Raw genomic sequence first — 16,559 nt, forward strand, 5'->3', positions numbered from 1 at the left:
AAGTGGTGGAACCCATGTTTAGTCTCTAGAGCTAAGTTCCGGCCAACCCTTCCCTATCTCTTCCATCATGCAGCATGATTGATGATTTTTGAGGTTATGATGAATGTCGTGGCGAGATCCAATATTCCTTACCTTTCGAGGGTACAGCTCTAAAACGGTGTTCGCAGGACGGCCGCTAGATAGCACACCGGACCAAACCTATTGGTAACTCTCGAGGAGGCTTCCGGATCAGCTAGTGTATAATCTTGCTACCTCTACTCTGCCAGATAGTGACTGGAGGGAGTCCGAGTAGTGTGTATGCGGGGAGCATTGTCGAGGCCACGTTATGGCAAGGATCTGGGTATATTCTTTCCACGTGTACGCCATATCCAAAAATTTCATTACTTTCTACAGCATGTCCCACCCACTTCTTCTTACTATTGAATACACCATGAATTGTCAAAATAATAGAGCAAGCTTATCTGCAAAAAGATCTAAATCTCCCAAGGACTTCCTAATTCATTTCCCAAATATACGTGGTCTCAATTCCAATCTCAACGATGTCCATTTCCCCTTGTAGTCTTCCAAACCCCATGTACTTTTTCTGACTGAATCTCAGTTATCAGTTGATTCAACTACTGCTCATCTCAGATGTCCAAATTATTTGCTGTATGATTCCTTTCGCCTTAAAGGTGGTACTTGTGCATATGTACGTTCTGATATTCCCTGTCAGAGACTTGGCAATTTGGAATCACCTCTCTTTGATCTTCTCTGGCTTAAAATCTCTCTACCTCATTGTGTAAAATTCATCTGTTGTCTCTACCGTTCTCCCAACTCCACTAATCACTTGGAGCTCTTTGACTTCCTCTCTTTGCAACTTGACTTTCTCCAGTCCAGCTTTCCTAACAGTGAGGTAATTTTCCTTGGTGATTTTAATGTTCACATCTCCAGCTGGCTTCCATTTTCTAGTCACACAGACCCAGCAGGTCGAGATGCTGAGGCTTTTGCAATTACTAATGACCTTGCACAGATTGTTCATTTACCTACAAGAATACCGGACAATCCTAATCATACAGCCAATACGCTTGATCTTTTTCTCACAAACAACCCTTCTAAGTACACGGTTGAAGTGAGAGGTCCTTTAGGCACTTCAGATCACAACTTGGTGATTGTCTCTTCTCCAATGGAACCTTTATCTCATGGCTATTCCCAACCTCGTGTTGTTTGGCATTACAAGAATGCAAAATGGGATGACCTGCGAGACTTCTATTCTTCTTTTCCTTGGTCTGATTACTGTTTCAAAACTTCTGATGTCAACGTTTGCTCAGATCGTGCCAGTGAAATTATTCTTGCAGGAATGGAATCCTTTATCCCACACTCCACTTTAAAATCTCGTCCTTTATCTAAACCTTGGTTTTCCAATAAATGTGCTAAGGCTGTCCAAGAGAAGAATGTTGCATATCGTAATTGGTTTGTTTCTAATTCTTCAGTTTCATTTTCTGCCTACACCAAAGCTCGCAACAATTGTAAAGCAGTTATTAATCAGTCCAAACTAGAGTTTGAACAGGCTAAGAGTAGAAAACTTGCTTCTTGCCCTAATGGTAGCCGAGCATTCTGGTCTCTTGCCAAAGCTATTGGCCGCAACTTTTGCCCATCTCTGCTCCCACCTCTGTCCAAACCAGGTGGTTCTGTTGTCACTTCAGCCAAGGATAAAGCTGACCTGCTAGCATCCCATTTTTCTACGAGCTCATGTATTAATGATCTTGGTAAAACACCTCCCACCATTCCTAACACGCTCCATTCAATGCCTCCTGTGGTCTTTCGTCAAAAGGATATCAGAAGGATTTTGATGAATCTTGATGCTAAGAAAGCTCCAGGTCCTGATGGTATTTCTCCACTTGTTCTCAAAACCTGTGCTCCTGAACTTACTCCTATTCTTTGCCGCCTTTTTTCACTTTCTTATTCCAAAGGTGTTTTTCCTTCTGCTTGGAAATTTGCTCATATCCAGCCAGTTCCTAAAAAGGGTGACAAATCCCTCCCATCCAATTATCGTCCCATTGCAATTACTACTACTCTTTCTAAAGTAAGGGAGAAATCAATTAACCGCCAACTCTTAAACTACCTAGAAACCTTCCATCTGATCAACGATTGCCAGTGTTGATTCCGTCAGTGTCGATCCACTGGTGAAATTCTGGCTTATGTTACCCATTTATGGAATAATTCAATGGAAAGGTTCGGTGAAACACAAGTAGTTGCTCTTGACATCTCAAAGGCTTTTGATCATGTTTGGCATAAAGGTCTTCTAAACAGGCTTCCATCTTATGGTTTGCCAACTGTTTTTAGTAATTGGTTATCCAGTTTTCTCTCTGATCGCTCACTGAGGGTGATGGTAGATGGCTCTCTGTCTTCTAACTTCTCCACTAATGCCAATGGCCCCCAAGGTTCAGTTCTTTCCTCCACTCTTTTCCTCTTGAATATCAATGACCTTCTTCCATTGACTGGAAATCCTATCCATAGTTTTGCCGATGATAGCACATTGCATTCAACTTTCCATTTTGAGAAACCTTGTCCAGCTCAATCAGCTTCAAGTTTTCGAAAATCTGCTACCAATTCCTTAAATATCGATCTTCAGGTAATTCTCCAGTGGGGCAAAGACAACTTAGTTGATTTCAACCCTTCTAAAACTCAATCTTGTCTTATATCTCGCAAAAAGGATTTTTCCGCTCCTATACTTTAGTGACACTCCGATTTCTAGGCAAAATGATATATCTCTTTTGGGGATTACCCTGACTTCTAATCTCTCTTGGCACAAGCACGTTACAAATATTGCTTCCTCTGCATCTAAAAAACTTGGTTTTCTCTTTCGCTCTCGGCGTTACTTTTCTTCCAAACAGCTGCTCACTCTGTATAAATCGCAAATCTGCCCTGCCATGGAATATTGTTCCCACATCTGGGGTGGTGCCCCCAAAACCTCTCTCAGGCTTCTTGATTCCATTCAGAAGAGGGCAGTTAGGTTAATTAATGATTCATCTCTAACAAAGTCTCTCCACTCGCTTTCTCATAGACGCACTGTTTCTGCTGCATGCCTCTTCTACAGATACTCCCATGGGCACTGTTCTTCTGAATTGGCTTCTGTAATTCCCGCTCTCTCTTTCAAAACAGTCCGAACACGTGCCGCCACCAGCCAGCATCCATTTACTCCCCAACTTCAAAACCACAGAACCAACTTTTCATCTTCCTCATTTATTCATTCAACTGCCGTTTTCTAGAACAACCTTCCTTCATACGTATTTCCTGAAAATTACAATCTACAGAAGTTCAAGTCCTATATCAACAAATATCTTCTTTTGTCTTCTCAACCTCCAACCCAAGCACGGTACTAAGTACTATAGGTTCTAATACCTCTCGTGTTTGGGGTTCTCATAAAAAAAAAAAAAAAAAAATATGGCTAAAAAACTTCTCGTTCAGCGGAGTTGCAACTTGTAACACATGGATACCCTTACCGATACTTTTATGCAATTGCCGATACAATTGCAAGGCCGAGTAAAGAATAAATACACCAAATTAGTCAGAAAATCCCAAAATAATGTTATACTACTAAATTTAAATCAAAAGTTTTAGAAAAACAATAATTTCAAATCAATAAATAAGAAAAGTTCACTTAGCGGCTTTGAACACGTCTGGCCCCTACTAGCCTCGTCAGCAGACTTTTGACGGAAGACCACAGGAGGCATTCAGTGGAGCGTGTTCGGAATGATGGGAAGTGTTTTACTACGATCATTGATGCATGAGTTGGAAGAAAAATGGGATGCTAGCAGGTAAGCTTTATCCTTGGCTCAAGTGACAACAGAACCGTCTGGTTTGGACAGAGGTGAGAGCAGAGATGGGCAAAAGTTGCGGCCAATAGCTTTAGCAAGAGACCAGAATGCTAGGCTACCATTAGGGCAAGAAGCAAGTTTTCTACTCTTAGCCTGTTTAAACTCTAGTTTGGACTGATTAATAACTGCTTTACAATTGTTGTGAGCTTTGGTGTAGGCAGAAAATGAAACTGAAGAATTAGAAACAAGCCAATTACTATGTGCAACATTCTTCTCTTGAACAGCCTTAGCACATTAATTGCAAAACCAAGGTTTAGATAAAGGACAAGATTTTAAAGTGGAATGTGTGATAAAGGATTCCATTCCTGCAGGAATAATTTCACTGACATGATCTGAGCAAAAGTTGACGTCAGAAGTTTTGAAACAGTAATCCAACGAAGGAAAAGAAGAAAAGAAATCTTGCAGGTCATCCCATTTGGCATTCTTGTAATGCCAAACAACACGAGGTTGGGAATAGCCATGAGATAAAGGCTGCATTGGAGAAGAGACAATCACCAAGTTGTGAACTGAAGTGCCTAAAGTTCCTCTCACGTTGACCGTGTACTTAGAAGGGTTGTTTGTGAGAAAAAGATCAAGCGTGTTGGCTGTATGATTAACAGGTCATCCCATTTGGCATTCTTGTAATGCCAAACAACACGAGGTTGGGAATAGCCATGAGATAAAGGCTCCATTGGAGAAGAGACAATCACCAAGTTGTGAACTGAAGTGTCTAAAGGACCTCTCACTTTGACCGTGTACTTGAAGGGTTGTTTGTGAGAAAAAGATCAAGCGTGTTGGCTGTATGATTAGGATTGTCTGGTATTCTTGTAGGTAAATGAACGTGCAAGGTCTTTAGTAATTGCAAAAGTCTCAGCATCTTGACTAGCTGGGTCGGTGTGACTAGAAAACGGAAGCCAGCTGGAGCTGGGAAAAGTACCTCACTGTTAGGAAAGTTGGACTGGAGAAAGTCAAGTTGCAAAGAGAGGAAGTCAAAGAGCTCCAAGTGATTAGTGGAGTTGGGAGAACGGTAGAGACAACAGATGAATTTGACACAATGAGGTAGAGAGATTTTAAGTCAGAGAAGATCAAAAAGAGTAGATTCCAAATTACCAAGTCTCTGACAGGGAATATCAAAACAGACATATGCACTGCACGAGTACCACCTTTGAGGCGAAAGGAATCGTACAGCAAATAATTTGGGCGTCCGTGAAGAGCAGTAGTTGAATTAACCAATAACTGAGATTCTGTGAGAAAAAGTACATGGAGTTTGGCAGACTGCAGTTGGAAATGGACATCGTTGAGATTAGAATTGAGACCACGTATATTTGTGAAATGAATTAGGAAGTGTTTGGGAGGTATAGATCTTTTCGCAGATAAGCTTGCTCTATTAGTTTGACAATTCATGGTGTATTCGATGGTGAGAAAAAGTGGGTGGGATGTGCTGTATGAAGTAATGAAATTTTTGGATAGGGCGTACACATGGTAAGAATATACCCCGGTCCTTGACATAACGTGGCCTTGACAATGCTCCCCGCATACACTCTACTCTGACTCCCTCCAGTCACTATTTGGCAGAGTATATGTAGCAAGATTATACACTAGCTGATCCGGAAGCCTCCTAGAGAGTTACCAATAGGTTTGGTCCGGTGTACTAACTAGTGGCCGGCCTGCGAACACCGTTTTAGAACTGTACCCTCGAAATGTAAGGAATATTGGATCTCACCAGGATGTTCATCATAACCTCAAATGGCATCAATCATACTGCATGATGGAAGAGATAGGGAAGGGTTGACCAAAACTTAGCTCTAGAGACTAAACATTGGTTCCCACTTCAAGCCTGCAATAAGCAAAGTGGTGGTATTGCATCGGTTGATAAGAGTCATCTACCACCTAGTACTGCCTAGTAACATAGAGGGGCAGCATTCCTCCATGTGGTGTTAGGCTGCCCTTGTCACCTTTCTAATTAGTAAGATACATACTTTCCTGTAAAAGTAGATGAATACTTTGTGAACACTCTATCTGGAGAGAGAGAGAGAGACAGATGCTGAAAAGTAAGATACATTTTAGCAATTTCAACTGATGCATGACACTGAAGTAAGAACGATTTTGAAGCATGCATATACATGTTCTCTGTTCTTTGGTTAATTAAATAACTAGACTAGTAGAATAATGACAGCCTTTGACAGATTTATTTAAAAAAAGAGGTTAACATTGTCAGAAAAACATATGAGCACTTTACAGTTGATAAGTAGAACAAGCACTCACTTGTGAGTGCTGTAGTCTCAACGCTAAATCCATTTCATGATCCAAAAGAAGTTTTGAAAGAAGTCTAATGAACTCCTCAAGAAAAAGAGCTGAATCACAAACGTCTGGTGGTACAGTGATATACTCTAGGCATGGTATCACCACTCATGCAGAAAGCCCTTTCATGTTCCTCTCTTCTCGCTTGAATAAGGCAGTTTGCTTGTTTGAAATGTTATGCCGACTTTTCACAATCGAAACATAGCAATCAAAATCGATTGATGTTACAGCTGTTTAATCAAGCATATCTCCCATATCAACATACTGAAATCTTTACTCATATGTATGTTGAAGAATGGTGTGTGCAAATGTAATTTACGAACAGTTTTCATATCTTCTGCTTCCATTTTGGAGGTTGATTACCATAGCAAACTAAACCAAATACAATAATTTTGACTTAGTTATAAGAATTTCTAGTGCCATGGTCATGGAGGGTCTAAAACAAGAGGATATGATTCTTTTCTTTTCTTTGCTTAGTAATGAAGTTTTGCTGTATTGATTGCCTGGTATAGAATGTACCAATGCATCATTTTCATGTTTGAAATTCTTTTGTGGACAGGTTTCCAGTTCTCCTTGGTGTTATTAAAGATAAAGAAATAGATGAAGCAACAGATATTTTGGAGCATCATGCTATTAATTTCATTATGTGAATTTTCCAGCTGATATATATATATATATATATATATATATATATATATAAGAAGAAAGAACAGTGGTCCTTGGTTGGGGAACTGACATCTGTCCAGGAAAGTGTCATATGTAACAAATTATTCCAAGCCATGCTTATTGTGAGAGAATTTTTAGCTAGGTTTGAAAAACAAAAATAGATCGGCTCTCTCTTTCTGGCAAAGCTTAAGAAATACTCTTAACTACTGTGTGTAGAAAGTAGGTTCTTGAACTCAACATTTCTGAAGAGAGCAAAGTCTGCAACACTGTCTTTCTTGGTTCACATTCAAAACCTCACATTTTTTCTTATGGCATATACAAACAGAAATCCTCAGACAGGGAAAAACCCTGGGTGAGCCAATTTTCAAAATCATATGAGGGGCAGTAAATATTTACCCTTACATAGAAATATTTGAGTTAGGGGTTTGATATTATGTTATATTAATATATTAGATTATATTATGATGTATTTCATCCCCCATATTTATATCATTTTGGCCTTAACCTCATAAATTTAAATTCATTAATTTTATGAAATTCTTTCTAAATTCATAATTTTTTTTTTAAAATTCTTTATTTCACAGCATGTGCTTTACGTTAGAAACAGAGATTCTGTATTGCTGTTTATTCGTGTAGTTTTGATGGTTGACTTGAAAAATGACACCATTGTTGTTCGACAATATATTTATTTATTTTTGTGTAACAGTATCCAGTGTGTTACTTATTTTACTTATTACTCGTATCACTTATATATATATATATACACACACACACACGCTACTAAGGGCGCCTCCGTAGCCAGGTGGGAAGGAGCAGCAGTGCGTAGCACACGCTTCTTGATTAGACCAGGGTTCGAACCCGTCACCACTAAATACGAAGGATGTGGAAAGGTCAGGGAATGACCACCGCACATCCCGGAGCAATATGGCCTTAGTTGCTAATGCTCCTAAAAATCAAAAATAACTAACTAACTAACGCTACTAAGTCTCATAAGTTAATGTATATTTATTATTTGTTTTTCTAGATCCGTCAGTTACTGAACTTCAGAGATGTTTTGCTGGAGAAGGTTGAGGTCTGATCCATTATAAAATGGCTTCATTTTCAAGGCAAAGAAGCAAAACAAATCGAAGAGGGGAAGAAAATTAAATTGTATAAGGGGAGGATTGCCCATCAGGAGATTTTGAGAAATTGGAAAAGACAGTTTGGGGGGGGGGGAGTGAAGCAATGGGCAAAATGACACAAAAGAATGACGGTATGTCTTATCACAAACCCTGGCATGGTGGCTGAAGTGAACAGCTAGTCCTTGGCAGCAGTTAAGTGACTAAATTTTTGCAAATGAAGTGAACATGCTTTGTTTGCACAATGGGTTCATACATGTCTAAGGTGGCAACCTGAGTGAGAGAGAGAATTTTGATTGTTTTTTACTGAATTGTGGCAATGGATGAATGCTGGGTACATCACTGTGACCTGATAGCTTCAGAACGATTACTCTTACCTAGAAACGAAACAGAAAATGGCAACATTCATTTTCACCCCCCCCCCAAAAGCCAGTTTCAATTTGCCAACGAGGTCATATTATCAGTCTTCTGCGATTGTAAAGGTATCGTTCTCTGTAAGATACATTTAAAATCTCTGAACTCTCTCCTTTAGGGTCCCAGAGGACTGACCTCTTAGCTCCCATAAGGCTCAAAAATCTCCTGTTTTCTTCCTGCTTATAAATGGCTAATCTCCATTTTTTTTTTTTTAGTTGAAAAGTAGCATTTATACTATAGCAGTATCTAGAATTAATCCATTTTGGGCAGTATCGTGTTTTGTTGACATTTTATTTTAAACTAGTTATTGGTAACTAATTACATCATGAAATTGCCTGTTGCACTTCATTTTACTAAGTAAATTAGTAGTGAAAACTTTTATAACTCTGGTTTTTAAAATATAATTAATAGGTCTTTGCCTGACAATGGAAACTTTGGGTGTAAAGTTAAGTGATGCTGAGCAGCATTATTTCAGTGACTTGTTCAGTTGCTATGATGGGGATAACCTGGGAAAAATAGCTGGGAATAAAGCTTCAGAACTCTTTCTTACATCTCAGCTTCCTTCAGAGACATTGCTTCAGGTCAGTGATGTATTTTTGAGGCCAAATAAGAATTTTATACTATGTAACTAATTAGCATTTATTCTTTTTTAAAAATTAATTACATTTTTAAATTTTAATACATATATATTTTTTTTTCCTCCCTATATGGTAAACTCCATTATAGCGCTTTTTGGAGGAGGAAGAAGAAACTATTGCTAGAGGCACTACAAATGGAAAAGTGTTCTCAGTGAGATCCTTTTTTTGGAGGATATTTTTCATATTTCATCAGTATATTGGTAGATAACATTGACTCCTTTTTTGCAGTTTCTGTAAAGGATCGGTTAATATGTCGGTTGGAAACCTGCACACTTAATGTATTATGCCAGCTTTTTTTTTGGCTCTTTAAATCTGTTTCTTGTATGCCATGAAAGACTGAAAAGTTTTACAAAAATTTTCTTAAATTAGAATAAACTTATCTTGTGTATGTATTATAAATATTATAAATGTAGTATTAACAAAATAATAATAAGGGGAGCAATGTCCCAGTGGTTTATGACACTGGAATACTGGCCTGAAGGACCCGGGTTCGAGTCCCGCTTTGGTGGAAGCGAACTTGTCTCATTCACACTGGGAGACTGGTATAATAGTAATTGTAATAAATAATGATAATAATAATAATAAAACATCACAAAAGTTGTTACAGTGAACCTACTTTCCCAAGGTCAGAGCGATAGCTAAGGCAAATAGAGGTGCAATCTGATATCAATCCCAAGAACTAACCCTACCACTGGACATAAGCCGGAGCTAAACAGGTCCACTTCCATGGATGGATGATGTCGAAGACAAATAATAATCATCAGCATTGAGTGCGGTGCAGGATAAAGTCACTTGCATTCAGGCCTTAGGCAGAGGGGCCGGTTCAAAAAGTCAGAGACGGTCTCCCAAGGAAGACAGTGGAGCATATGGCTTCAACAAGAGAAGGGCAAAACCATCCAGCCCCACCAACTGAAAGTGCTTCCTGTGCAACTGCACTAGTGGCCACCCAGGAAGGAAGAAAATGCCAACGCATGAAGTGGAACATGAAAATGAATATGTACATCATGCGAGCCTACCGTAAAATTACCAACCATCACCACGAAGAACCTGATAGCTTCTGCAATCTTGGAAAAATCAAGAAAGACGTGAACAGTCAACTATAAAGAACAAGAATATGGGCAACGGAACCAGAGGAGGAAGAACAAGTGGAAATACAACCCAGAGCATCTCAAACGGAAAGACACAAGGTCATGATATCCACAATGAGTGGAAGAATGCCCTACCAGAATTTGAAGCAATGAACTCCACAAAGAGCTATATGATACCGAAGCAGAGTCCCAATAGAATCATGTGGAGAGTTCACGGACCACTTCAATCGGCAAATAATACCACACTACCTCAACAACAACAACAATGCAACATTGGAGGTCATCCACACAGCTGTATACTGTGCTGACATAGCAGCCACTAGGATTAATGGAAGAGAAACAAGAGATCACCAGCAGAAGAACCAAAATAAGAAGAAACTGCCACTAGGGAAAAGAAGACTTCAGCAGAAGATAGAAGAATTAAGAGTCAAGATAGGCCAATTGACCCAGTACCGAAGGGGTAATAAGGAGTAAGAAATTGATTGGAAAATTAAAGAGCATTCTCAAGAGAGAGAGTGTCCACAGCAAACAAAAAAACAAAAATCAGAGAATTGAAGAATACTTGGACACACTGAAGCAGAACCTCCTCGTACTCAGCAAAAGACTATGCTGATTCAAAGAGAGTTCCCAGAGGAAAATGGAGAAAAATTAACAACCTAATCTTCAATGAAGACGAAAGAGCCTTCTACAGGAGTCTTGGAGAGGAAAGAAAAGACAGGAATGGACCACCAAAGAAGAAGAAGGCTATTGAGGAGTTCTGGGACAACATATGGAGCAGTGCAGTAAGACGTAACAGCCAAGCCCCCTGGATAGAACTGAAGAAAACAAAGGACATACAAGAGATAAGAGAATGGGGTATTCGGAAGGAAGAAGTAAAACAGTAGAAAGAACTCCCACAACTTGTGAACCCCAGGAATGGTACAAGAAGCTCACTTGCGCACACAAGTTGTTATGTTGTTATTTGGTTTTTAGGAGCATTAGCAACTAAGGCCATATTGCTCTGGGGTTATGCGATGGTCATTCCCTGACCTTTCCACATCCTCCATATTTGGTGGCTCGCGGGCTTGAACCCTGGTCTAATCAAGACGCTTGTGCTACGCACTGTTGCTCCTTCCCACCTGGCTATGGAGGCGCCCACACACAAGTACCTAGCCGAGCAATTCATCCAAATGATAAGGTGCCCAAAGACAATCCTAAAGTTTCAAGCCCGAGAAATCACATAACTGAAGCCTAAAGAGCAAGATACAAGAATTATATCCTGTCTCCCAATCACCTGTCTCCCAACAATGTACAAGATCCTGACCAGCTGCATAACCAAGAAGATATCACACCACTTGGAGAGCCAGAGCATAATGCCCGAACATAGTGTTAGTGTTTCGTGGAAGGCGCCAATGGCGGTTTCCCACATCTGTTCCATAGTACCTTGTGGAGAAGTACAGAATCTCTGTATAAAAGTGTAATGGCTGGGTTTATGTCAGAATAGTGTTATGTTCTGTTGTTTGTCACTGGTTTCTTGACTGCAGATCTCCTGGTGGGACCCCCGCATTGTATTCCACCACCACTGGGAGGTGAGCCAGGCTGGCCTCCGCTAGGGTTGCCTGACCTTCCTGACAGGCCAAAAAAAGAAAGAAATTTTTGTTGAAAGCAGGCACTAGGTAAAAGAGGTAGAGGTCAGAATGAGGGAAAGGCGTGGGTGGGCAGATAGGGGAGATTGACCACCCTAAATTAGGCGAAATTCGGGATTGGGGATAGGATTATAAATCACAGGGACAGGTATCCCTGTGACTGCCAGTGGCCAATGGTACATTATAATCCTACACCAGAAGGTGCCAGCAGAATCCTACACAGAAGGGTTAGAGTAGCATTCCACCCTCCAGAGAGGTCTGCAGGGCCAACAATCTTGAAGCCGTGTCGGTGGAATCCTACCCTTGTGGGTTTGCACTGAATCCCGCTGTCTGCAGGGAGCCTGAAGACAGCCATCAATTGCACAACATTTTGGTGCCAGCATTATCCAATCATTATTGGTTTGCATGTATCCAGCTCTCTGTAGAGCTGTCCACAGAGAGCCAGCAATCCTGCATTAAGACAAATCTGGTCAGGGGTTTGTAGGTATTTTCTTCATGAAGAAAATACCTACAAAACCCCTGACCAGACTTACCTGAAGAAGTAAGTATTCCTGGTCTCAGGGGTTACTTTGTATTTCTGTGAAGAATTTTAGCCCATTGTCCTCATTTGTAGGGCACTCATACATGAAGTGCACCCATGATTCTAGTTCTCTACAGTGGCAGTGTGGGGTCCTCTTCTATTCCCAAGGCTGCGAGTTTCAGTAATTTTTTAGGTAATATGCATTCCCAGGGAGGCCAGTTGGATGCATCATACCTATGTGAGGGAAGAACCACCTTGTGATTTTGCCCTTTGAGGTTGTTTCCCATGTTTGTTTCCATAACCTAAGAAGGTGGATGGTAATTCTTCTTTTCTCTTGTCTTATGTCATTTGTTAAGTCAAGCTGCAGGTAGCATACTTGCATTGGTATTCCTCTCTTCAGTCGGGAGAATAGTCCTCTTTTGACAACCTTGTAGTTGGAGGCATCCTGTGATCATTTGTATGGCCGGAGTGCTGACTGTTTGGCACACTCTACTCATGGACAGCAGCATAAATCTCTGGATGATGCCCAGCTTCTGCTTGTTCCTTGCCATCATCGCCTTAGTACACCACACAGGATGCAACGTAGCAGACAATTGGTACGAATACTGCCATAGAAATGAATGTTAGGCTTTATATTTAAGGCCCCAATCCTTTCTGCTGACTCCTCTGATCATTGCTGCATTTTTTATACTTTTGTAGAGAGCAACTTTAAATGAGGGTGGAAGGTGAATCCCAAGTCTGTGTGAATTCCTAGGTATTTGAAATCAGCATGTAGCCTGATAGGAATATTGTTGAGCCTGCTGGTTGGTGGTCTTCTGATCTGTAATTTTCCCTCTACGAGTATGAATTTTTCTTTTCACCAGATAAACTTAGATTATGAGTAGCTGCATATATCTGCTGTAGTTTGTCTAGGGCAATTTTTGTTTTCCACTCCAGGGTGGCCCTTGTCTCTACCTCCACCATAAGGATGAGGTCATCTGCAAAACCCAAGAGTTTGGTCCCACCTTGGTGCTTCCCCAGGAACTCAACAAGAATGATTGACCAGAAGAAGGGTCCCAGACCTAAGCCCTGGGGACAGCCCCATTGAACATTAGCATTAGTAGTGGCATATGATGCAAGAAAGAAAGCTTATGTAGCATCAGCCAAAAAAAAAAAAAAAAAAAAAAATTGTACACATCCATTCCCTCTAAACATTTGTCCAATTCTGCCTTGAATTTATTTAAGCTATCAACTTCCACGACGACAGATGGAAGTTTGTTCCAACAATCAACAACCCGCTGGCTAAAGGCAAATTTCCACACAACTGTTCTATAACTGTCTTTCCTCAATTTGAATTTATGCCCCCTCAGGTTCAAATCTGAGCAAGAAGAAGAATCCCATCAGAATTGAGCCCATTCAAGGACTTATACACCTCAATCAGATCACCTCGCAGGTACCTAGTCTCCAGACACTGAAATTTTGAGAACTGAAGACTTTCTTGGTAAGATTACCCCTTCATTCCCCCACCAATCCTGTTGCCCTTCTCTGTACTTGCTCAATTAACTCTACATCCTTCCTAAAATGAGGCCTCCAGACCTGTATGCCTGTGTGGCCTGACCATTGCCTTATACTAAGGGATAAGCACCTCCCTTCCCCTACTAGCAAAATTCCTGTATCATTGATAATACCCCTTGACCTGCTCTAGCAACTTGTCTGCACTGCTGAGAAAACTTCAAATCTGACTGCACAATTACTCCGAGATAATTTTAATTTTATACCACCCTAAGTGTAGTACCACACAGTTGGTATGTTATTCTGGGGTTACTGCTACCCATATGCAGTACTTTGCATTTTTTAATGTTAAACTTTAGTTGCCACTTCTCCTGGAGAAGTGGTCTCTTCCCCGAGACCGAAGGATTCATGCTCGCCATCCAAGACCAGGTAATCAACACCAGAAACTATAGAAAATACATTGCCAAGGAATCCGGAGTGTCAAATGACACAGGTTGACGATACCACCTGGCCTAATAATTACAAATAATATAATCACATAATGTTCATTATTACAGATATTAGAAATGATTCAACACATCACTATGGGATGTAAGTTGATTACCCAGACTGAGTACACTCGTAGGCACGACCAGGTAGCCAGGATAAAACATCAGAAACTAGCAAGAAATGCCAATCGATCAAAGAAAGTGTATCATATCACAAGTACGAACTGAAGGCAGTACTAGAGACCCAAACCCACAAGCTGTACTGGGATTGCAACCTAATAACGACCAATACATTTCCGCACAACAGACTGGAATTAACCCTTGTCAACAAGAAGGAAAAGGCTACCTATCTGATTGACATAGCTGTGCCCAACACTGACAGCCTACAGAAAACCCATGAGGAATAGATCAGGAAGTACATGGACCTAATACAGGAGACCAAAGAGATGTGGCATTTGCAGCAAGTAATGACCATTTTTGCCAACCACCTGTGTAGTGCCAAAGAACCTACATAACAGCCTAGCAGCAATAGGTCTTCCAGAAAACACCTGCAAGCAACCCAGAAAGAAATCCCAAACACCTGTTAGATAATTAGAGAGTTCCTTGACCAACAGTAACATCAGACAACACCCTGTGTCAGAGGTTTTACGGTGCAATGGTAGCTAAAGGTCATTATGCACCAAACAATGGTAGGAGCAACCCTATGTACTTGGTAGCAGTACCCATCACCAGTAGGACATCCAAAATGGGAGAAATAATATAAGAGCAACAATGATAATAATAACAATGGTGCAACACTGGAGGCCATCCACACAGCTGTATACTGTGCTACCATAGCAGCCACTTGGATTAATGGAAGAGAAACGAGAGACCAGCTTGGGGAAGAAGACTTCAATAGAAGATAGAAGAATTAAGAGTCAAGATTTGCCGTACCCATCGCCAGTAGAACATCCAAAATGGGAGAAATAATATAAGAGCAACAGTGATAATAATAATAACAATGGTGCAACACTGGAGGCCATCCACACAGCTGTATACTGCACTACCATAGCAGCTACTTGGATTAATGGAAGAGAAACGAGAGGACCAGCTTGGGGAAGAAGACTTCAACAGAAGATAGAAGAATTAAGAGTCAAGATATGCCAATTGGCTGAGTACAAACTTGGTAATTGTAGTAAGAAGTTCATTGGAAAAGGGAAGAGAATCCTCAACAGAGAGTGTCCACCGCAAATACGAGACCAAAAATCAAAGAATAGGAGAATACTTGGACACACTGAACCAGCACCTCCTCGCACTCAGCAAGAGACTACAAAGAGAACTCACAGAGGAAAATAAACAACCGAATATTCAGTGAAAACCAAAGAACCTTCTACAGGAATCTCGGAGAAAACTGGAAAGATGAAAACGGACCACCCGAGCAGAAGATATTCGAGGAGTTCTGGAGCAACATGGAGCAGTGAAGAAAAAAATAACAGCCAAGCTCTGTAGATAGAATGGAAGGAAACCAAGGACGTTCAAGAGGTGAGAGAGTGGGAGATTTGGGAGGAAGAAGTTAAATAATTGATCAAGAACTCCCACAACTGGCGAACCCCAGGAATATATAATTTCCACAACTACTGGTACAAGAAACTCACTTGCACACACAAGCATTTAGCAGAGCATTTCACTTGAATGATAAAGCACCCAGATTCCTTGAGTTTATCACTCAGGGAATCTGGATCTGGAATCAATGCGATTCCTTGAGTTTATCACTGAAGGAATTGCATATATGAAGGTTAAAGACCAAGATACGAGAAATCTGGCAAAATACAGGCCAATCGCCTGTTTCCTGTCTCCCTACAATTTACAAGATTCTAACCAGCTGCACAACCAATAAGATATTAGACCACTTGGAGAGCAAGAGCATAATGGCGAAACTGCAGAAAGGATGGAAGCGGATGTGCAAAGGATGCAAGGAGCTATTGATAACAGATGCCACAGTTATAGAGCAAGCCTACAAGATGACCCTAATTGCTGGCAATTAGCTTTAACTTCAGAATTAGTAGAGGCATATGATACAAGAAAATTAGAAAAAGTTAACACAAGAAAAGTAGAACAGGCATTAAGGAAAAACAAAGGACTTAAATCAGCAGCCATGAGCAGTAATACAGAAAGACAAATGATACTGATACTGAAGAATAGCGAGGGTATACTTATAAATAGCAGAGAAGGCATAATTCAAATAGCGGAAGGCTACTAAAGAGAACAATGGGGAAGACGGATCGCAAATTAGTAACACATACAACATACCTGATATCCTTCCTGATGAGGTAGAACATGCGTTGAAAAAAATGAAGAATCAGAAAGCCCGGGGGGAAGATGAAGTTACTGGAGA

The 16,559-nt window shown here is 40.6% G+C and overlaps 1 protein-coding gene across 7 annotated transcripts in view; it reads left to right on the top strand.

Moving 5' to 3' along the window:
• Nucleotides 1-16,559, top strand: part of LOC150088264 (ralBP1-associated Eps domain-containing protein 1-like) — a 791,977-nt gene that overhangs the window by 23,775 nt on the left and 751,643 nt on the right. For all 7 annotated transcript variants that reach the window (XM_090369416.1, XM_090369413.1, XM_090369418.1 and 4 more), the window contains exon 2: nt 8,747-8,916. In XM_090369416.1, coding sequence (XP_090225542.1) covers nt 8,761-8,916 — 156 coding nt within the window. In that variant the 5' untranslated portion in view covers nt 8,747-8,760. The remainder of the gene's footprint in view (nt 1-8,746; nt 8,917-16,559) is intronic.

This window comes from Mastigoproctus giganteus, chromosome 3, assembly GCF_048544385.1.
Source record: "Mastigoproctus giganteus isolate SK-2022 chromosome 3, ASM4854438v1, whole genome shotgun sequence".
In the NCBI taxonomy this organism is placed as follows: Eukaryota; Metazoa; Arthropoda; class Arachnida; order Uropygi; family Thelyphonidae; genus Mastigoproctus; species Mastigoproctus giganteus.